At 41.1% G+C, this 24151-nt stretch overlaps 1 protein-coding gene across 3 annotated transcripts in view; it reads left to right on the plus strand.

Moving 5' to 3' along the window:
* Nucleotides 1-14124, plus strand: part of FGD5 (FYVE, RhoGEF and PH domain containing 5) — a 103853-nt gene extending 89729 nt beyond the window's left edge. For 2 of the 3 annotated variants that reach the window (XM_063347883.1, XM_063347881.1), the window contains exons 15-21: nt 2883-2982; nt 4465-4602; nt 5681-5783; nt 6447-6577; nt 8347-8475; nt 10592-10740; nt 11529-14123. In XM_063347883.1, coding sequence (XP_063203953.1) covers nt 2883-2982; nt 4465-4602; nt 5681-5783; nt 6447-6577; nt 8347-8475; nt 10592-10740; nt 11529-11565 — 787 coding nt within the window. In that variant the 3' untranslated portion in view covers nt 11566-14123. Of the gene's footprint in view, nt 1-2882; nt 2983-4464; nt 4603-5680; nt 5784-6446; nt 6578-8346; nt 8476-10591; nt 10741-11528 lie in introns of all 3 variants that reach the window. The other variant, XM_063347882.1, reaches the window with a different exon arrangement.
* The last annotated feature ends 10027 nt before the right edge of the window (nt 14125-24151 follow it).

Here is a 24151-nt window from a genome sequence, read left to right on the forward strand (position 1 = left end):
GCCTCTTATCAGAGCACTGGGATAGAACCCCTTTCCCTTCCTTGTGCTGCTCATTCTGGGACCAATCTGCCATAAGTCACCCAAGAACATTTTTTCCTCTCCCTTTCTGTACTGGCTGGCAGAGCTGATGAGACACCGGTGGGACATCATGGTTTCTTAACTGCACTGCACAACATCCTTGGCCTGCTACACTCACCAAAAGGAGCACCAAAGACAAAAAACTTCCAGAAGGCTTCAAGTGTCCCTAAAGTCTGTATCTTTTACTGCTCAGACCAAGGTGCTGTGAGTCCACACTGAAGGCCAGTTGTTAACAATCACAACTGAAACCTCACAGTGCCTTTACACTTGTATGAGACAAGGTGAATGCCTTGAGGAAATAAGGCATGAGTGCCAGGGACGAAAGGCTACTGAGTAGAATGAGGATGGCCAGAGCTCAGAAGTCAGCATGGCTATATGAGCAGATGGCACTATAAAATCTTTGCATCTGCTGCTGAAAATGGCTCGCTTACCCAAAGAGCCATATTACTGGCTTGCAGTGAGCTGGTAACAGATCTGAGCACAGAGACATTATGGAGAAGGCTCATACTGCTCTTATACCTTTATTTGCATTTCAAAAATGTTCTTGTACACATGTAACCATGTGGTGCCCATATAAAATACCAGAGCACTGTGAGAACGCAGTCAGTGTTACCTCCCTAAAAGGCTAATTCAGAATGACAGTGATAGCACTGCAACAAAATCCCATCCCAGTCCAGTTTCTGTGTTCCATGGATGCCCCTACTGTCCAGGAGACTGCAGTGACAATTTGACCCTCTCTATTTGCTTAAGGAAAAAATATATGAGCCAACAAGGATAACTGATAGCTCAGCACAAAAGTTGCAGCCCCAAAATCACACAAGAACCAAATGTAGCAATGGTGAATCAAAGTCTGAGCTTCTCTGAGCCTCAGAGGTTCAGCAAAAATACCTCTGAGCATTCATACAACCAATGAAACAGCTAATTAAGAATAGGCCAGTCCCAATTGACATAATTTATATTACTCATCAGCAGACAGGTGTTATTCCCACATTTAGACACTAATAACCTGTGATTACTGCCTAGAGGTGTTTAATGGAGTGGAGAAGAGGTTAAAGGGGCCAGTTAGATATCAGGCTTTTAATAGCAGATTGTCGCTCTTATCTGTCTTTCCCAAAGTGGCTTTAATTTACGTCACTATATGGGCCATGATTTCCTTTGGCTTTTTAAATTGTATCTATCTTAATTCTCAAGTGAAAAGAATTTCCAAGAAAGAATTAGCAAGAGAAAGGTTGAAGCCCGGATTTCTTTTAGTGATTTGCAGGCTACGAATGTGATTTGTCTGGAAGATACAGACATCAAGTTGCTCATGAGCCAGCAATGTGTCCTTGTGGCCAAGAACGCCAATGGTACCCTAGGGTGCATTTAAAAGTGTGGCCAGTAGGTCGAGGGAGGTCATGGACTAGATCATCTCCAGAGGTCCCTTCCAACCCCTACCATTCTGATTCTGTGGTTCCTTAGATTTCTTAGAAAGTGTAATTTGACAGGACTTTTGGTAGTAATAAGGACTGACTAGTAGTGTGACTCTTGGCAGAGACAGTCTGTAGCATAGCCCCCTGGCTTGCAGAGGTTAACCTATACGCAGTAGATACACTGGCTCAGAGTTTCTGCTCCAGTTACTACTGGAAGCTTGTGGAATTTTATAGAGGCTGGTGTTTTTCAGACAAGGGCTTATGCTCATGGTGCAGAGGGAGGCTGTCAGAGATCATTGATAAAATCTGGCATTTCCTCTCTTTCTGTGCTTTTTTTTTTTTTTTTTTTTTTAAGACCACAAAAGACAAATTGTTCTCAGATGTCTTGTTTGGTGGCCTTCGTGAGGACAGTGTGAGGAAATCACAGCTGAACAGCAGCTGGCAATGATGCCACTGCTAATTTTTACAACAAAGTCTAGTGGATAGCTTTAATATGAGTGGCTGGTATGAACTCCGGGAGGGAAGACTACACTGAGTCGTATTCGCTCCCATGAGTGATGCTGGGAACAGCTAAAGCTGAACACAGTTTCAGATGGACAGGAAGCGCACGGTTTGAAGTCACGGCAGGAAAACCAGCTAACACAGGCAGGACGGCTTATGGTTGTAACACTGCGAATGCATCTGGGAAGTAACAGGCACTAAAAGCCCTGCTGCTTTTCTGGGATAGCTGAACTGACAGAGAAGCGCAAAGTGCTCACTGTTTTGCCTTGTGCAACGGGGGCATCTAGGGGCCGGTGTGGAGAACTACTGGCCTCCATACATAACTGCAGCTAGAGGGAATGCAGAACGAACTTTCCAAATTTCTGTCCTGGCCTCTTGCCAGGAGACTGTGATGGAGGTAGTCTGTGATGGAGCTACAGGAAAATGAAAGTATTCACATCTCTACTGTGGGTGACAGACTTTTGCATTTCCCAACATGCAGATCATCTAAGCATCCCACTGTAGAGATGAGCATGAAAGTGCTTACTCTGAGCAACCCATGCCAACACTACATGCTCAAGAGTGCCTAAAATCTAGGGCAGACATGACAAAAAAGAGACATTTCATATTGTCATAGGTGCTGTAGGATTGAGCAGCTTATAGCAAAGTCAGAGACTACTCTGAAAAATTTCCTTCTCAGTCGCAGTCCTAACCTTGGATCCACACTAAGCATCCCACTGAATGTGTCCAATGGTCAATTTTATTCCTCGTCAGGAACTTACTTACCAGTTCAATGAAGTAATGGGGAAAAGCAAACATTCATAAAGTGAAGCTTTTTCCCTCTGATCCAGAAACACCTTATTTGAGTCCCTGCTATGCGTGGCATTGACTGCTCTGATGTATTTCATTCCACAGCTCTTGCTCAGAAAGGGATGACTGGTACAGCTGCATCAGCAGACACATCCCAGATGACTACAAAGCTCACAACACTTCCACTTTCCACAGCAGTGTGGAGGTAAAAGGAGGCCAAGTCTTTCAATGCTTGAAAGAGGTGGGGGGGAAGGGAGAGAAAGAGAGGAAAGAAGGAGGGTTGTAAAATGCAGAGTTCCTTGTGGTAAGATGTTCTTATTATTTTTATTTAAACCAGTATGCCAAGCTTAAATAATGAAGGTCATCACAGGTCATGGGACACTTCTGAAATGTTAATCACACTCTATACTCTGTGGCCTTTGCTTAAATAGGAGTTCTTCTGGAGGAAGACTATTTTGGATGAACTAAAAATAGCTGCAAACTTCTTAGATTTTAAGAAAACAAAACTACCCATTAGTTACACTAATATCATACACACAATAAAGTCACTACCAGTGCAAACCCCACCTGCAATATTGTAATTGTACCAGCACAATTGATGTATATTCTTGTCTTCTCCTTCATTTCAGTTGTACTACTCTCAGTTATGAAAGCAAAGAATACATCAGACGAAAAGTAAAAATGCTATTTTATGTTTGTAGAACCCAAGTTTCACTAAATAAGACTAATTGGGGAAAACAGAGTGCTGGTGAGGCCACACCTGGAGTGCTGTGTCCAGTGCTGGGCTCCACAGTACAAGGGAGACATGGACATACTGGAGAGAGTCCAACGAAGGGCCACAGGGATGATGAAGGGACTGGAGCACCTCACATATGAGAAAAGGCTGAGAGAGCTGGGACCGTTCAGCCTGGAGAAGAGAAGGCTCAGGGGGGAATATCCTTGAAGATATTCTAAAGCCACCTGGACACGGTCCTGGGCAGCTGGCTCTTGGTGGCCCTGACTGAGCAGGGGGGTTGGACCAGATGACCTCCAGAGGTCCCTTCCAACCTCAGCCTCCCTGGGCTTGAAGCAAAGGCGCCTGTACAGCACTGCAACATGGTGCATTCCCAGAAATAGGAACAGTGAATAAATTTTCTAAAGCTGCTTACATATATTCAGATTAGCCATGGAAAGCATGGATCAAATTTGCATTGTGTGTGGGTAAATTAATCTTTGGTTTTATTGTTTTCTGTACTGTCACTTCCTGATTATAGAACTGTACCAAGGTATAATGACATAAAAAACTTAGGCCATTTTTGATCAAAAGCTATTATTGATAGATAATATTGAAGATATTATTTCAAAACCTGTTAATAAAAAGACGGCTTTAACTCATGTTCTTACCTGCAATTTGCATATGCAATGAATCAGATCCTTGTCTGATGTGGAAGAGTGTCAGTGCCTGACCAATAATAAATCTACATGGATTTTTACCTGTTGTGACTCTGGCTTTAACAGCACCATGTACTGATTGGCCACAGCCTTTCAGTGCTGAAGCAGCACTGCTTGCATTAGGAAGTAGAAAATTTGTGAATCTTAGAAAGTGAAAGTAGACTGAAATGAGAGAATTGCACATGATGGAGCAGGGCTGACTGAATGTACTTTGGAAGTGTGGATGCTTCTTCATTTGTTCTTGTTTGATTTTAAGCTAAGGGAAAGGCTTGGAATACCCTTGGGTGAGAGGCCTCCTACTTTGGTACCTGTGTCCCATGTCATGATGTGCATGAACTGTGGCTGTGACTTCACCCTCACTTTGAGGCGACACCATTGCCATGCCTGTGGGAAGGTAAGAGCTGTACAAGCTTCTCAGGGAGGCTTTATTCACACCTCTGGGACACTGGCTGCCACTGCTGTAACACCTGCAAACTTGTAGCAACATCAAGACCAGAATTTGACTTCTCACGGAACCTGTTACTGCTCTGCAAAATTAAGTAATTAGGTTTCTAATGACTCTAGTAGGAACAACAGTAACTTTCTGTTGAGGGTCAAAGTAATTCCCAAAGGCTAGTACTTGAATGCTTACAGGGTAATTGTTGCTGAGTCCAGCCGTTATATCTGATATACAGCTAGCTCTAGGGACAATGAAGCAATACACTAAAAATATAGGCTCTATTCTAGACCAGCACAGTAGCACATCTAGTCCATGTCCTGTCCCTAATAACAGCTGGTAATATTACCTTCCAAGAAAGGTGAAGAAACTCAGCAGTGGAGCATGGTTTGGTTAGTGACCAAAGGGAAAGTTTCCTCTGTGATCCACTGAAGAGTTGCTGCCTTTTGCACTAAAGCCAAGGGAATCTGTAAGCTTTCTTGGTTTTGTCCCTTTATCACTGACTCTAGAGATTTGGTTATACACATAAACCTGCAGTCCTGTTTTAAACCATGGCTGTCCTTTAGCATCAGTGATTATTTTTTTTTGGTATCAAACTACCAGTAATTTTTGCTAGTATGAAAAAGTATTTATTCAATCTTCTTCTAATTCCACAGAGAAAAGCACTCTGTACCTACGCAGGGATAGGGGGAACATGCAAGCTTGCTTAAGAAAACAATGTTACTAACAAAGCTATGAAAACAGAAGTAATATTAAAGTGGTCCTTCTGTGAGTAGGGAAGGTATAAATTCCTGGGGATATGGGCACAGCAATGGTGTGCAACCAAATAAAGTGCTCAATTCTGCTTGGCTTACATCAGTGTAGATGTACAGCAATCACATTTCAGCCAGCAGACTTACCCTGACTGCCACGGTTTTAGGAGAGTGTCATATCTGGTCTGCTATCTGTCTTCCTCTTCCAACCAGCTCATTTGTTTTGTATGTACAAATACAAAAATTTTAATTATATTTATGTGCATCTCTCCTTGCTGGAGCAGATTGTATGTCGAAATTGTTCAAGAAACAAGTACCCTATGAAGTACCTCAAAGATCAAGCAGCCAAAGTCTGTGATAGCTGCTATGTGGAACTTAAGAAAAGAGGTAAGGTTCCTTCATTCTTGGCAAAACTGACAAACCCATTTCCTGCCTGTATAATGGGGAGGCTTTAGGATCTGCCTGCCATGTTGTCTTTTCTCATTTCAAGCATGAGGCGTGTGTATTGAGGTCCCAGGAGTGCCAGGCTGTATGGCAGCTAAAACTGTTTCAGCAAACCAGGTTCTCTGAGGGCTCCCCTGGCCTTCTGATAAACCAGAGTAACGATAAAAACTATGTCCTGTGAGGAGCAGCTGAGGACTCTGGGTTTGTCAAGTTTGGAGAGAAGAAGGCTGAGGGGCAACCTCGTCACACTCAGCATCATCGCGCTCTGCAGGAGGGGACATGGAGAGGAAGGTGCTGAGCTCTTCTCCCTGGGATCCAGGGACAGGTCATGTGGGAATGGTTAAAAGCTTCATTAGAGAGGTTCAGACTTGACAATAGGAAACATTTCTTTACCCAGATGGTGGTCAAACTCTGGAATCAGATTTAAATAATCAGATTTAAAAGGGTGATTTGAAAGAAAAGCTAAAATGAAAACTGTCTGTGGAGGAGGCATTGCATTTTCCTTAGTCATTTGCATTAGTGTATTGTGTGTCTCTTACTTCGAGTCTGATATATACTGATTCATCCATTTCCCCCTCCCCTTTCTGAATTTTCTCTATCCTGCAGAGCGGCCACTAAGTGTGAGCTTCCCTCCAACTTCATCCAGGTGTTCAAGCAGTGCCTTCTCCTCTGTCTTCCACAATATTCATTATTCATCTTTTAAGAAACAGAAGAAGATCCCGTCAGCTCTTACGGAGGTAGGAACAAGCTGCCTGAGAAAGGCAAGGAGCTGTAGAGAACCGTGTGCTCATACTTCAGCAGCTATGTTTATAATTTATTCTATGTGCAGTGGGCTCAGCCTATGCCCTACTTTCATCATGCAATTATTTTTCTGTTTTTCACAGTAGTGTTTAAAATAAAAAATACGCTGAGCTCTGGAGATACCACAGAAGCTTCTTGAGCCCACTGAGAAACTCAATTAGAGCAGTGTACTTTTCTCATCAGCCTGTGAAGTCTTTAGAAAACTAAGACAACTTCAAGGTATTAGATAGTAGAAGGCAGATCACAGACAACGACAAGTATCAACAGAGCACGACATACTGTTGACAAGTTACCTTTTTTCCTTTTTTGACAAGACTCTTACTTCTCAAACCTTACTTTGATTTCAAGAGAAATAAAATACCACTTACTTAGGGAACAGACTCTAGACCTTGGCAATCAATTCAGGAGCATACACGTTTATCAGGCACTTTCCCTCCACCTCAAACCAAACTATTTCAAATCAAATGGTTCAAGTTTTGATACCACCAATGTAAAACAATAAAATTCCCGCCAATTTCAATGGGGCAAGATTTCTCCAGCTGTATTAGTTTTCTTTCCAGGAACAAGGTGCCAATCATGTTGATGTAGTCTAGGTAGCTAAGTTGCCCACTGAACTCAAGCGCAGTATTTCACTCCTATTTCACTGAAATAAGCAGTATTAAAGAGAATAGGGTGCAAGCATCTTACTGAACTCATTGTAAAGTCGAGACACTGGAATTTCCCGAGGTTTGTTTGCACTGAGGTAAAACTGAGCAAAAGATACAAGCATGTAATAAAAACACACAAATTGAATGCTGAAAGAACCAGCATGCAAAATTTCAGCCCCGATAGGGAAAAAGCATTGCCTTTCTATCCACAAGGAGGCAGCACATCGTTATTGATATGAACTGTCTCACAATAGCATTGCTCCATAACTTTTTCTAACTTGTTTACCCAGGTCCTGGAACATTTCTGTTCCGCTGCAAAACACTGCTGTATAACTGCTCCATCTCTTGTGTCAGTGCTACAAAAGCTGGGTTTGAGTCTCTGTCCTTTGTTTCTAAATCCAATACTATTGCTCTTTACTGCTGTAACTAATAACGTACACTGCATTGTGCGCGTCTGTGTGTATAGTTCCATCTACTCAAAATCTGGATTTGAATGAAGAACATTAAGCACTTAGATCTCAAAATACTTCTGTGAGAGGGGTAACTCTTCTCAGAAATATTAATTCACAAATGAAACCAAGTCATAGCCGAGTGATTAACAAAAATTGATATAAAACCATTGCAAAGTCCTAAATATACCCACATCTTAGAAGTGTTCAGCCACAAGACAGTAATTCCCTTCTGGAAGCATATACTTTATATATATATATGTATAAAAAAAAAAAAGAAAAAGACCTGGGAAAAGGGTCAAGTTCAGCTTCTCAGAACACAACTGTAAACTAGCTGACCTCAATAATAGCTCAACTGCATATTTTCCATCAGAGTTACTGAGAACTAAGTTTAACCAGAAATCTTCAAGCAGAAACCATAAAGAAGCAGAAATCTTAAAAAGAACCAAAATACCATGCTTATATTTTTTCTGTCTCGGTATCTTTAATGGCCTACTTATGGTTTCATGGATATAGACCTAGTTGTCTGGTGTGATGTTAACATGCATAATCAGGAAGGGAAAAGAGCCTTTGCTGTTACAAATCCTGATTTCTCCTACCCTGCTCCAGGTGGCAGCCTCAGGAGAGGGAGCTACCATCAGTGGTTACCTCAGCAGATGTAAGAGAGGCAAAAGACACTGGAAGAAACGCTGGTTTGTTATCAAAGGCAAAGTCCTCTACACCTACATAGCAAATGAGGTACTGTGCAATCTGACTTGAAATAGTTTCTTATCTGAATTCCCTTTTTTACTCCCTACAGGCAGCACAAGTAAACGTGAACGGTATAAATGGCAGTTCTCACAACCACGTGCCTTCTAAGAACTGGTCCTAACAGACTAAGTCCCCAGGGAGGTGTCCTTAGCTGAGGGGCCCAGCCACAGCCCTAGCTGGACCTCAGCATCCCTCTTCACAAACTGCCCTTCATTGTTTGATTTCTTGCTATTTGTGCTTTTATAAACTGTCAATCACTGTGAACGTTAGTCTGTATATTTACACCTAAAGACTTCAAGGTCCTTCGGCATCTCTGGTGCACTTGTAACTGACAGATATTTGCAGATAGATGGTGCTATGATCCATTTCTGGTCAGGGGGAGAATCTTGTAGTTTTGCAAGTATAAATAGGACTTAATTGTCCTACTAGTACCAACAGGGAAAGACAGGAGGCAGTCTGCAGAGGTGAGAATACTGCCCTGTGTATGGGCCTGTGAGCTCCTCCTTACAGCCAAGAAGGCTGGGTATCAACTAGATCATTTTTTTTGTATTTTGTCTCTTCCCAGTCCCTTTTCTTGTTTTAATTTCTTCTTTGTGAATAGCTGCAATACAAATAAATTTGAAGTAAGTGTGATATAAAGTTTGGTTGTAACGCACAGATTTCGTAAGCAGAAGCATAAAAAAATCATTTGAATGAAATTCAAGTTCATGAGAAGGTGGAGTAGGTGCCAGCAGCAGCTGAAAGATGCAACATCTTTACCTCAATTTATGCCAAGGACATGGTGGGAATGGCTCACCTTTTGCAAGAAAAACTTCAAATAGTTTACTGTAGTTCAGATTGATTGCAAGGCCTGTGGTCCTCAAAGGGAACCCAAAAAGTTCAATTAAAAATCTCATTAGACTACTATAGGAGAATCAAAAAGAAATCACAGACACTTATGGGAAATGGTGAATGTTGGGCTAATTAGTCCCAGGCCTTTAGTTGGGCTGATTAGTCCAAGGCACCATTCTGTGCCTTAAATAAGACGTCTTCAGCACTCTGTTGATGGTGGTCATAGTGGCATATGTTGTTTTATATAGTCTCTCCGGTTGCGTTACTGTTTAGTCTAAAGCCCAGCTAAGTGTACAACTGGATGTTGAATTATTTAAGCTTTCATCACCACCGTAACTGTTGCATGAAGCAACATTATCCCCTTTAAACAGACGAGGAGACTGAGGCACAAAAGAGTTCATGATTTGGCCAGCAATTCACCATTGGCATCAAACTCTGTATCCAATACATTTACCTCACCTCTGGTAACCTTAAAAGTGATGATTTCAGGTTCAACGATAGGGAAAAAGCAATGGAAGGCTAATTACAGTTTTCAAATTAGTTTCTAAAAGCAGAGGCAAAGGCAACATACACATATAGAAAACATTACGTAAATACAGTGACCAAAACTGCAGCTATCAGTAACAGCTAAACTGTGATTCGATTAAGGCTTCTTGTTTTCTTTAACTTGTACAAAGCAGCATCTGGCAAGCAAAATTCATGGATGTTTCTTGGAAGCAGTTTAACAATTAATTGCATTACCAGCTCAGAAATTTCAAAACAGCATTTTGGAAAGCAAGTGTGCTGTTTGAGACAGTGCAGATTTCTAAAAAAGTTGCCAGTGCTATGAAAGGAAGTGACAAGGTATCAAAAAGACTGTTACTTGCACTCAGCAAATAAAGATGCTTGAAAGAAACATAACTGGGAACGGGGCTTAGGCTTTCAGAACTGCTGCTGTACTGTCCCATACTCTCAGTAACCTCTAGTTTGCCTCCTGGACCAAAGGTAGCCACTAAAGTAATGGCTGATTTGACCTTCATGGCCATGTGGATGATCATGAAGAACTGGACTTTCAGAGGTGGTGTTCAAATTCAGGACTAAGACTAGATAAACCTATGCAGTACACAGGCAGTGATACTGTTTAGGTAAGAGCCACCACTCCAGCAGAAGATTCACATTACTGCTTCTGCAGCCCTGTCAGAGAGGAGTTATATCATTATTTGATTTTCAGAAAGAGCCCTCACCATTACAAGCCTTCTCTCGAAGCTTTGGTTCACTTCTTGTTTGCTTTCAGGACAAAGTTGCCACGGAAAGCTTGCCTTTGTTGGGTTTCACCATTGCCCCAGAAAAGGAGGAAGGAAGTATGGATACAGTTTTCCATCTCTACCACAAGCAGACTCTCTTTTATAGCTTCCGAGCAGAGGATAACAATTCAGCACAGAGGTATGTGTGCTATAGCACGTAGCTACTACTATAGCAGCGTAGACTTCCACACAAGCCAGTGCACAGTTCCAAAAGCTTATGTAGGGCTTTTCCCTCTCCTTTGCTTCAGAATGCCTTCATAACAGAGGAAACAAGTAACTTTCAGAGTGCCGATTAATCTATAGCATGTGACTGGCCTGGGTGACATTAAAAATCTACCTGGTGCTTTTCAGTCCCTTCAGGAAGGAGAATTAGCTCCCTTGTATAGCTAAAGAGGAGGCTGAGTCTCAGGAGCCATGCCCAAAAGTCTGTCAAATGTGATTACTGTACAGAAACTTCTCTGATTTATGTGTTCTGTTTATCCATCTCTTAGTTTCCTCATCAACAAATAATTGTTTAGATTTCCCATTCTAGTGCTACTGCTTCCACATAATAAAACAGTAGTGAAATTAGTAATAAAAATGCCAGCAACTCAAGACACACAGGGAAGGCAATGAATGTTTATGTGAGTTTTTGTTGCTTTTAAACACACTTCAGTGGTTTCATCTTTCCTGTTCTAAGACAGCACTTGTACTATCTTTGAGATTTTACAATAAATTACTTGTAAAGGTTGTACTAGAACGCAAGACTCCTAGTACCCAGTTCCCTGCTTTAAACACAAAACTATAGTTCCTTGTTACAGCTGGGATGGGAAATACAGTCCTTTTCAGGCTTTACATTCTTAAAATAGTTATTTTTCTTAAAAGACACATGTTCTTAAAATACATATAATTTTATATGTACCACTTTTTCTTTCCTGCCCTTTTTAGGTGGATTGAAGCCATGGAAGAAGCATCCGTACTATAGCAGCTATCACTCAATGGACTTGGAATAAATTCTCAGATTTCTATACATTCCCAGCAACCTTCTTCTATCTTACAAAACTGAACAGTGTATTTCAGGCAAACTGGCTACATACACTGGATATGAACTGTTTCCAAATTGCTCTTATTGCTTCCTTCATCTTACATCCGCATTTTTGCAAATGGAAACTTTAAAATAGAAAATATTCATGGTGATCTTTATGTCTGCGCAAGTACAACCCATACTATAAGCTCCTCCTCTGATCGCACAGTAAACTAAGTCTAACATCAAGGCAAGAAGATACATGGAAAAACTGACTGCAGTAAGTAACAGGCTCAGTTTTACTTACTCTAGAGCACTATCATATTTCATTGGGTTGGTTTTGATGTCTACCATGAAATGAGAAACAATGTAGTAAGTAAAAAATGGTCATTTAAAGCACTTTATTATTTTTATTGAACTACAGATTCATTTTTTCATGTTTCTAAGGAGTTCTGTGGCCTGATTTATTACTCATCCATTAACAAGTGCCAGCATGAAATTATGCCCCACATATGCTAAATTGCTTCCACACAAAATGAACAAACACCACATTCAATTTACCTGGTCTACCAACATTTCACTGGCTATGATCCAGGAGAATTACTTACTCTCAATTTATAATTTTACACTGATCACTGTATAATTTATTTTAAAGGGTTTAATTTCATACCACTGCAGTACTTTGAAATGCACTCCAGTAGCTCTACAAATCCAGATATTGAATAATATCACTTCTCCCTAAATACTGCATCAGACTCAAACCCAAAGGTTATTTTTAATTTATTGTAAGTCTACAGACAGTTTTTATTTAACACTAGTCTACCTAGTAGTGTTAAGATTTTTATCATCTATTTAAATAGTCTATCTTTATTTTCAAAGCTCCTGTTGTTTCTGCTGTTCTTGTTATGAAAAATGTCATCAAAAGTTTAATCCATATAACCAGCACACCTTTTGAAATATGCTGGTGGGCTGAAATGCACTTGTCTGAACCTGCTCTCCTGGAGTGCTCTGGAACTCCTGTAGCTAAATGTATCTTACATCAGACTGCTGTTGTGCACTACATCTCCAGGGCTGGATTCTCAGCAGCCAAGTGTCTGTATGACTTCAAAGATGCTGTGCTGCTTTACATCAGCTGAGGATATAGATCTCTGGAGTTTGGGGTTTGGGTTTTTTGTTGTTTTGGGGATTTGAGGGGGTGGGGTGGGTGTATTTTTTTCATTTTTAGTGTTTTGTTGGGTTTTTTATAAAGAAGGTTGAGAAGTGGTGTTCTAATCATTGCAATAAAATGGTATCGTGTCCTATATTTGTCATAATATTTGACTGAGAAATAGAATGGCATTTATGATTAAAATATATCTTTGTATAAAAATACCATGTTCAAGAATTTACTTACATCAAAATATAATGGGGGGGGAGATTTTTATTATTTTCATTTTTCCCTTTCTTCAAGAAGCTTAATGGATATCTGGGTTTTTTTGACCCTAACAAACTGTTTAGAATTGTCCATATTTTTAAAGATCTATAATAATGTATCCAAATTATAAAGGTAGCTCAATTGACCACCTGGAAAAACAAGCTTAAAAAAACAAATACACACCTACCACTATATAAAAATATAGTTATTTTGGGGTTTTTTTAATATACCTGAGTCTGATAGTTTCAAAAAGCATAGGTTATCATGTGCAAACAGAAACCAAGTATGAAAGAATAAAACTTTTGTATTCTTTAGTTAATGGATGAACACCAATGTTAACTCTTTGTTTCATGTTAGAATCATACCCTTGCTACCAATACACTGTAAATGTTTATCCCCCCTTAAAAACATTTTGCACTGACAAAAAAAAATAAGAGAATCTTGAATACAGAGTAAGATCTCTAACCGTGGTCCCAAACATAACAAAACTGCACTACAAAACAACAGTATTATGAAGATTTAGGTGCTGACATTTAGTGACTGTTGTATGAAGTTTTCAATTATAAGCAGGAAATGAATACATGGAAATATTTTGTTGTAAAAAATAAGATACAGTGCTATTAAACATTGTTTTAAGTAATGTGGAAAAATAAAAGAGCAAAACATAACTGCAGTTCTTCAGGCTTTTCCTTTACATTATTTTTACCTTCTTAAATTCCATCTTTGCAGTTCCAGTTCCTGTTAACAGACACTTACCTATTAACCAATTCTCTGACAAACTAAGGAAGAGCATCAAATCAGAAGACGGTAGTGGAGGCCTTCTGGTAGAAACAGGATTTAGACCTAATTGCTATCATGAAGTGTTTCAGTCCACACTGCATTTACCTCCTGTAAAGCCCACCTACCAGTCATTTCTGCTTCAGTTACAGGTATAAATGGTCTCAATGCAGCACAAAGAAAGACAAAAAAATGAAAATGTCCTCACAATTTCACTCCAACTGTTAATCTAATTTGAGCAAAGCTAAACACCAGACAGAAATCAGATTCACTTCAGAGGTAATCCAGTAATCCCCTTTTAGAAAATTTTAACATCCTAGAATAGATGTATATAGATACTCAGTTTACTATATGCCACTTACTTACAAACAGCTCACTCTTCCTAACCTGTAGCTAGTATTACTTTTTGAAAACAAAGATTTTGTTCCACACGTTCACAAATGTTTCCAAAAAAATCAATAGTAGGTCACAATGTACTAGCTACACAGTCAATAGCTCAGATGGAAGCTGATCTCATTTGTTGTTTCAGTGTTTTTCTGCTTATTTTGCTACTTATTGAAAAGCATTAAAATTATCTGCAACTAATATTTAGATCTATCTTATGGTATATGGCTAGTTAAAATATGTTTTTTAAACAGTTATTAAATTATTTTTCCGAATAAAAGTACAAGTCATTCAGAGTTGGGGAGTATTCAGACATGCCATTTACACAAGCACTGCTCATCTAGCCCTGGGACTACTACCTTTCCTGAGCTGATTCTGTGTTGCTTTTAAGATCGGTGAAAAACACGCAGCTATGAATACCAACCAGGCTTTTCCTGTTTGCATGCTACTTTGGTACAAAAGCAATAAAGATGACTTTGGCTGTAACCAGGTTCAGTTGAATATCACTGCTTGTGAAGGTAAAAAAAAAGGTGCCAATATTCAGCAAGGGGACAAGGTATTCCCTCGTCACTTTGTGAACCTCTTACATGCTACACTTAAAACACTGGTTTAACTTCGTAAATTACTTGGTAATATAACATACAAACTTCTGTGTATTAAAAGCAGTGAGAACCTTCAGTTATCCACACTGAGACTCCACTTTTGATCAAGTTTTGACAAGAAAGTTTCTACACTCCAGGGCAGGTTTACAGTCCCTTTCAGAGAGACCCAAGTAAAATAATTTATCTTTTTAAAATGGATCTTTCCTAGAAGAACTGTTTCACAAATACTCTGTCTTCCTTTTCCACAGAATAACAACAAATGCCAGGAAACCTTTAAAGTGCCCATGAAACAGCATTGCCATTCCTTGCCGTGCTTTCTTTATATTATTATTACTAAACAACAAGGGGTTTACTTTCGTTTGATTATTTTAATAGCTTTTTTTCCCCAGAGAAGTGTTGCAGCTTGTTTCCAATCTATATGCTTCAGAAAGGCACGGAATACATTTTACATAAACATTCTCAGATTTTTTTCACCTTTTTACTTGTAGTGCTACATTTTTACGTCATTTCCTTGCTTCTCTAAGTTACAAGAAACTGAAGGACAGTTTAAACTGCCCAGTAGTTGTCTATATTTTCATTTCACAAACTATGTGCCATGTTATTAACTGTAGCACTTGCCAGCAGACAAATACAATCTTAAAGAAAGCACCACAGGAACTGGAATTACTTTCTATCCATACTGACAGTTCTTAGAGAGCAGTCAGGTCCTACAGTAATAATTGAGTACGTCACATTGAGAAGTCACATTTGGTGAATTTTGGGGCAGTGCTAGGATTTTGCACTGCTATTGCTTTTCACAGTCTTCAATGTATAGCAGTTGCATATTGTTCTTAAAACTGCTTTTTACAAATATTAATGAATAAAAATGAAATTTCCCTATACAATATTCATTAAATAAAATGAAAAAATTCTTTCTAGCTTATTCTCTGCAAAATTTCACTTCAAAGTACAGCCGCTACGTGATAAACATCAATGTTTTCTTGGATCAACAAGTTTTATCTCCTACAATCATAAATACAATTCTCATGAGCAGCAGAGAGCACAACAACAAAATAAGTACAGCTAGACTACACAGCCACTAGACTTTGCCTGGATCTGAACCAGTTGCTTTCCCAGACTACATTGAGGTGTCAGGTACATGATACTTTCCATATTCCTGCATGCCTTCTAGAATTTTTTTGGCTTTCTTCTGATCTGTCCAAAATCAACTGCAGCATGCCAGCAGGCCTAAAGGAACTGCAGTGAGTGTGGGACTTCACTGCTGAGCAAGTTCTCAAAAAAAAAAAAATACGGTTGTTAATACAAGATTATGTAAATCAGAAAAGAAAAAAAAACCCACACCAACAAACCCCACCTCAAACCATACAGAGTCTGCTAAATCCATCAGCTTTCATGCACTTGGTTCAGATTCCTAACATACCATTTCAGTGCCCAATGATACATTTTTCACCACAGCGGCAAGAAAAAGTAATTCTAAAGGTGTTTAACCATGTTAAAGGAAACCTTAATCCAATTTTGGATTGTCATGAATGCATATTTTGCCTCAGAAATCTTTCATCTGCTGTGCACGCTCGTTAGAATTAAATAAATCTTTGCTCTACGACATAATTGCCTTCCGTTGTCTGAAATATTTTTAGACAACAAACTCAATTTAAAAAAAGGTCACTGCACTTGTACTTCTGCAACACTATAACCCGGTATCAAATAAAAAGACTATGGCCATGTACCTGTCTGAATGTGCACCCAGTATCAGCTATGCAATGACCTCAGTAACAAAAGGAAGGCCATCAAACAGCTTGGTACACAAGACGAAGGGATTGGGTGAGCTCTGATGTCAATTACGTGTTGGAAAACAGCAACTGCTACTCAAGATCCTGGAGAATAACCAACTTGAGTGGCACTATAAACATGGCATTTCAGGATGGAGGAAAGTCATTGTGTTCTCTAGTGTTCTCAACACCCTTGTTGCATACTGTCTCAGTGGGCAGTGTGTCCTCTATTACTTTATACTACATCTGACTGCACTTATGCTCACAGGTTCACTAGACAGAAGTTCAAAGGGAAATGCCACTGATTGTGCCCAGACAGCATTGCATCTTTGTCCTTGCACATCCTGGAGATAACAGCAAGTAGCATATAGCAGATAAGATACATAGACTTTTTTTAGGTTGCATCTTTTACTCCCTGGAACGGTCCCCACTGCACAAGCAATACTTTTTAATATTGACCACCACCTGAGCATTGTGAGCACAAGGAATCACTCTTCCCTCTTTCCAGAATAAAACAGCATGTCATTAGCTAAATAACTGCATTTCCAAATAAACCAGTAAAACTATTCAGAACACAGGCTGAAGTGAGATTTTTCTGCAGTCAACAAAGCCTACAGCTGACAACAAGCTCACTTTTGCTAAGGGACAACTGTGGAGAAATGAGGACGAAACCCCCACAGGATGGAGGTCACCAGCTTCCCTCAGCACTGCCCAGCCATGTGCAAACCTGAACACAAGGCATAAGGCCTTGTACTTCAAAAATCTTAAAAGAGAGATTTAAATTGAATGTGGCGTTAAGAAGACCAAAGAGTTTATACTATTAAAACCTTCTCAGTCACTTAACAACTTTTGAATTCTTCCATGCTAGAGCATGCTCTAACTTCCATGCTAGAGCTTTGCTCTTAGAATTTACCTCAAAAGTTTCAGGAAAATTCTATGAAAATTTTAAGCACCTGAAATGACAACTTAAAAAAAATAATCAACGGAGCTCTACAATACTGTTGATCCCAAACATTTAGCACACATGAATAACCTTATATCCTGCTTTTATTTTGTAGTTCTTGGCCTGCCTTAACTTCTGACCCTCTCTAAGTCTGTTATGTACTTTAACTGCCAACACCATGACCAGAGAGAGGGCTTTGGCCTATGCCATAGGCACTCTTACAGCTCCCCTTTGCGTTGCAATGGTTCTCTTTCCACATCTAAAGCATCCTTCCCTCCTTCTAAGTGTGCACATCTCCCATCTAACCTGTGGTCTGTGGTGAATTCCATCTGTTCTCCTGGGTGAGGAGCAACTTCCATGGGGTCTCCACCCTCCGCTTCTTGTATGGCAGCTTTGCAGAGCATTCCTTCTTCCGAGGCAACTGTCCCACAAAAAGGAGCTAAAAGGTCCTTTTTATCAGTAGAAGAGCTTGAAAAAGACAGCCACTGAAGTCCTTTCTGAACTATGGCTGGGAGCTGTTGAATACTTTTTGACAGGAACCGGCCTGTGGAGAGGAGCCCATGCCAGAACATGTGCTCCTGACAGGAATTGCAGCTTGTGGAGAGGAGCCCACGCTGGAGCACGCGCTCCTGACAGGAACTGAGGCCTATGGAGAAGAGCCCACGCTGGATTGACAGGAATTGCGACTTGTGGAAAGGAGTCCACACCAAATTATGCGCTCCTGACAGCAATTGGCCCATGGAGAGGAGCCCGTGCTGCAGTACACACTCCTGACAGGAACTGAGGCCCATGGAGAGGAGCCCACACCGGAATACGCGCTCCTGACAGGAATTGAGGCCTGTGGAGAGGAGACCACGCTGGAGCACACACTCCTGACAGGAACTGCGACTTGTGGAGAGGAGTCCACACCAAATTATGCACTCCTGACAGGAATTGAGGCCTGTGGAGAAGAGCCCACGCTGGAGCATGCACTCCTGACAGGAACCAGCCTGTGGGAAGGAGCCCACGCTGGAACACACGCTCCTGACAGGAGCTGCGACTTGTGGAGAGGTGTCCACACCAAAATATGCGCTCCTGACAGCAATCACAGAATGGTTCGGGTTGGAAGGGACCTTAAAGATCATCTAGTTCCAACCCCCCTGCCATGGGCAGGGACACCTCCCACTAGACCAGGCTGAAATCGGCCCATGGAGAGGAGCCCACGCTGCAATACGCACTCCTGACAGGAATTGAGACCCATAGAGAGGAGCCCACGCTGGAATACAGGCTCCTGACAGGAATTGTGGCTTGTGGAGACGAGACCATGCTGGAATACGCACTCCTGACAGAAATTGAGGCCTGTGGAGAGGAGCCCACGCCAGAATACGCGCTCCTGACAGGAATTGTGGCTTGTGGAGAGGAGACCACGACGGAATACGTGCTCCTGACAGGAATTGAAGCCTGTGGAGGGAGCCCACGCTGGAATACACGCTCCTGACAGGAATTGCGGCTTGTGGAGAGGAGCCCACGACGGAATACGTGCTCCTGACAGGAATTGAAGCCTGTGGAGGGAGCCCACGCTGGAATACACGCTCCTGACAGGAATTGCGGCTTGGAGAGGAGCCCACACTGGAATACGTGCTCCTGACAGGAATTGTGGCCTGTGGAGAGGAGCCTATGCTGGAGCAGGTGAGAAGTGTAAGGAGGAGGAAGGGAGAGAAGAGCTGGTATGTACCAGCTGGACCCCCATGCCCCCAGGAAGGGAAGGCTGAGCCAGGAGAAGGGGAGGAGTGAAACTGAGCCTGGCGGAAAGGGCTGGCAAGGGAAGGTGGTGTTTTCATTTTCAGCTTTTTCACCATACAAATCTTAACTAGGAATTATTTAAATTTATTTTCCCCAAGTCAAGTCTGTTTTGCCCCTAACAGTAACTGGAAAGTGATCTGTGTGTCTTTATCTTGACCTACAAGCTTCTTCATCCTATTTTCTCCCCCTGTCCTGTTAAGGAGAGGGAAGTGAGTGGCTGGGTCAGCATCTGGCTGCAGTCCAAGGTCAACTCACCACTCTATGGTAGGCAGATTTAATTCTTTTCTTTCCTGCCACTGTAGCTATTAACCTTTACTTGTAAAGTATCTTGGTTCTCTTTGGTCTTTTACACCTCCAGCATCTTCTGTTGATTTTATTTCTCTTCAGTCATAGCTAAAGCCAAAAAGGGCATGCAGAAGTACTTCTTACTAATGCTTTTTTAGAAGTCTGTATATACAAATTCAGCAAATTTCAGCTCTTTATTCAGAATATATATCACAATATTGCTTATTAATAAGGGCATACAGTCTATTTCTATATTTCACTGAAGTTACTTGGAAGAGCTACAGCAAAATTTGTCACAATCTTGACGCAGCTTTCTTCACTGCACTTTTTGTTGCCAACCTCATCGAGCATGGTGGAGCTGCACAGCAAGCAGGATTGCACTCTGCACCAGAGCTCAGGGTACAACCGCTGTAAGGCCTTCTCTTGGTGGCAGAAACAAGGAAGAACAAGGAGACCTAACTCCTCCTGTTCTCTACACCTTTCCTCAACTTGCCAGGCAGGAGCAGAGAGGGGGAAAGCAGCAATTCATCTCCAACTCTAGCATTTTCCATTCTTCTTTTTAGTCAGTCAGAGACTCGTCAGTAAGTGGAACAAGAGGAATTTGTGAAAAGGGAGTGAAAGAAGATGGACAGCAACTAGAAGAGACAGTAAAGAATATGTAACTGTTTTGTTATCTTTTATTTGGTGTATCACATAGAATTTTGGAGTCACAGTGTTTTTCAGCTGTTAATTAACTTTAAATGAGCCCACAGGCAAGTCGTTTGTCTCACTAGAGCACAGGCAGTGTGTTTATGTCAGCTACTTCTAGCAGCATCCCAAAAAATAATAACAAAAATACCTGTGACTGCCACAACCAATTACTTGTGTGCTGCAAATTTAACATTTCCAAAATTTCAAGTAGTTACAGATATTAGTACAACACTACACAAAAGAACTCAGAGTTTGTTCACTATTTTCAAACACAACAAACAGACTAAATCACACACTCAGAGGTTATGAGATACCAATATTTTTATTTCCATAAAATCATAATACTATGAAAGCATACAGTTCTAACTTACAAACACTCTGCCCACCCTGAATCCTCACAATTATCAATGTATACCTTTGAACATTTTTGCAAGATAACACTAAGCAATCTTATTTATTTTTAAAATACTGTGCAAAACATTCAATAGAGTATCTGCAGGCTTTGCTTAATAGGACATACAATTCTCATTACTGCATCTTAATTTCCAGTACCACTCAGACAGAGGAAGAATACACCTTTAAAGCGTTTCTGTTTATGTTGCCTTCCAGCAGTTTCAGTAACCAACTCAGTCATTAGCAACAGTCAAAATAATACAGAATTACTGGCAACATTCAAAACTATACAGAACTTTGCTTTAACAGACTAGACCACTGGTCTAGTGTGATACCCTACTTCGCAAAGTATCTCAGACCTTAGGCTTTAACAAAGAAGCAAAATGTGTATGCTCAAAAGCACAATGATCTAAACAGCCAAAAACACCCTTTCTTTTGACCACCAGATCACTTAGGCTCCAAAGCGAGAAACTGCCAGTGCAACATCCTCCTATAGCAAAATGCTCACAATTCACAAAACTCTAGAAGAGGGAGCCCTTCTGAAGCAGGCTGTAGACTCAGGTACATATCCAAAAGGGTGAAGAAATAACATGCTTGGAAATTATCATCAGCAAAAACCTGCTTTATGGGCATGGCTTCCCAGTGACTGACGGTCTTTTCCATTCTCCTACTCCATTACGCCACAGCAATCCTTTCACAAGTACACATACGTTTGGTTGCCAATATACACTGTATGATCAAGAATATCCTTCAGAAACCAAAATACCAGTTTATGGAAGCAAGTGTTTTTGTTTTCCCTTAAGCTATCAAAGATTATTAATACATAGTAAAAGGACATTGCAGATCTTTAATTGCCCAGGTTTACATAAGAATATTTGACGGGACTTGTAGGGCCTTCAGATATACATGTTCAGATTTCCATTCTTTCCTCAGACCAATCTCAAACTTACTTTAATGAGAATTCTGTTCATATAAAAAAATGTAGTGACAAGTCAGAGGTACATTCTTAAACACAACACTAGGGGCAGAACACTTTAAAAGGCGAAGAAATAATAGCGGTAATCATACAGGCAAGAGAAACAATGCTTCTCGCTAGGCCACCTGACTGGCCCTCACACAGCAGAACTGCACAGGGCCTACAAGGTTACTGCTGCTGTGCCTGTGAGCCCCAGGGTGAAGAATCACATTCATTTTCAATACATAAAACCAGAAGAAAGACAACCTATGTCAAAAGAGGCTACAACATGACGGTAAGACAGAATAGATGGAGGTGAGCAAACCAGTAAATAAGCTGCACTATGGAGTCTGTCTCTCTAATTTATCAGTTCTAATCACAGTGGTAAATTATCTCATGCGCTGAGACCACTTACAAAGCTTTGTCATGATATCTTACACACCTTTGCCCAAGCCAATTAAAAAAAAGAAAATATCACATCCCCCAAGCACACTCTTGTACACTTCTAAACACAGAGTAGTGAGAAGGGCTGAGAAGACTTGTGAGAAAATCACTTATCTGGTAAGCAATTATAGAACAACTACTAGAGAAAAGCAAACAAATGCCAAAACACAAACACCTAGGAAAGTTGCTATTGGGAGTCCTTGAAAAGTCCTGGCTCCCTCTATGCATCAATGGAAAAGAGAATTAGAAAGGAACAGGTTAACAGTCAAAAGCTACAGAAATGCTGAACCTCCCTTTTAACCTGTGTGGGCAAGAGAATTTGCTAGTGAGCAGAAGCAAATGAATGTAAAATATATTTTACTATCAAGGAAAAATAACACACTATTTCCCTGAGGAACTCAAAATAATCATCACTATAGAGATTTCTATATAAAGCATAAATTTAATTGAAAGCATCCTAGCCTCCTTCCTCCCCATTCTGTATATTCCAATGTTCCTGCTCATAAAGATAACTCTAAAAATCAAAAGCTTCTTTATTCATGATGAGATTCTCCTCTGGTTTATTCAGCAAGTGACAATCCATCACTGAAGAGTGCAAGAGCACAACTGAATATACCCATTGGCAAGAGATACTAGGTCTTGTCAGAGAATTCTCTGACCACAATACTGAAATACTTTCCTACCTAAACATGAATATAGCTGGTGTGAAAAAAAAAATAATTAAAAAGATAAAAACTGGTTTAAGATTCTGATGAAAACATTTGATAGCAAATACATGACAAAACTCAAGATTCAGTTTAAATTTGCTTACAATCATGATCCAACAGATGCACATCTCACAGTTTAAAGCCAGACTAACAGCAATTTATTACCTTAGCTTATTTAACTTTAAAAAAGGTGGGCTTTTTTTCCAAATCCTCTATTTAGAAACGATGCTGTTCCACAAGTCATTATCCTTGATTTACAACAAGGGAAACACAATCCAACCCTAACCATCTGACCTACTTCTACAGTAAGGCTATTATAAAAATTTTGAAAATCCTTAAAGCTATCTGTGTTACAAAAATGTACTTACACTTTAATAGCATGTTTTATGAAGTAAGAAATATAATAAAATCTGCTTTTGAAGGTATGTGCACATCCAGATTTTGAGAATTTGAAAATTCTCCATATATTTAACATTACAGTAGGGAACAAGCACCCAAGACATTTTTTGAAAGATTTTCTTTTATTCATATATTGCAAACACATCTGTACGTCATCTGCTTTAACATTATTCACTCCAGTTTTGTGACAGTGAGGCTATAATTCATAAGCGCACTTCTTAATTTTTTATATCCTTGCCCCAAATAGCCAGTTCTAACAAACAAAACAAACAACACAAAAAAACACCCCAACAAAAAAAAAAATAAATCAGGGTGCTGAGTGAGTTAACTATTCAGACAACGGCACCTCCTGCTCAAGTGAATATTGTCTTCAACTGCTACCTCTTCCATGCGTTTCCTTTCAGGAGTTACTGTCACTTCACATTGACCAGTTTTACTGTTTATCCGACCGCTCCTTGAGTTAGCTTCCACCAAATTACTAGACTTAAAAGGAACTTACTAAGACCATTAAGACCATTTTGATAGGGGTAGGGTAACAAACGGCTGCACACAGCTGTAGCAGTGAGCCGGGCTCCCACGCCAACGCCGGACGAGCCCTGAGGCGGGCACCTCCTCCCCCGCCCGGCTGCGCCCAGCCCGGCTCACGCCTGCCCTGGAGGCGGCGCCGGCCGCGCCCCCCGCCGGGAGAGCCCTCAGCAGCGCGCCGGCTCTGCCAAACCAAAGGAAACCGGGGAGGCTGCGGGAGGTCCCTGTGGGAGCCGGCGCCCACCTCCGCCCCGCAGGCCACACGAGGCCCAGGCACAGGTGTCGCGGCAGCACCGCCCAGCGCACGCAGCGGCCCCTCCTACCCGGGGATGCGGAACAGTCCCCGCGCCCGGGCTGCCCCCTCGGCGCCGGTGGGGGAGGCCGGGTCGGGCAGCCCGGGCAAAGGCTGGGCTCCGCCACCTGCCCCGGGCTGCCGTGCCGGCCCCGCACCCCCCCGCCGAGCCTCGGGGCGGCCCAG

This window comes from Chroicocephalus ridibundus, chromosome 10, assembly GCF_963924245.1.
Source record: "Chroicocephalus ridibundus chromosome 10, bChrRid1.1, whole genome shotgun sequence".
NCBI classification, from domain to species: Eukaryota; Metazoa; Chordata; class Aves; order Charadriiformes; family Laridae; genus Chroicocephalus; species Chroicocephalus ridibundus.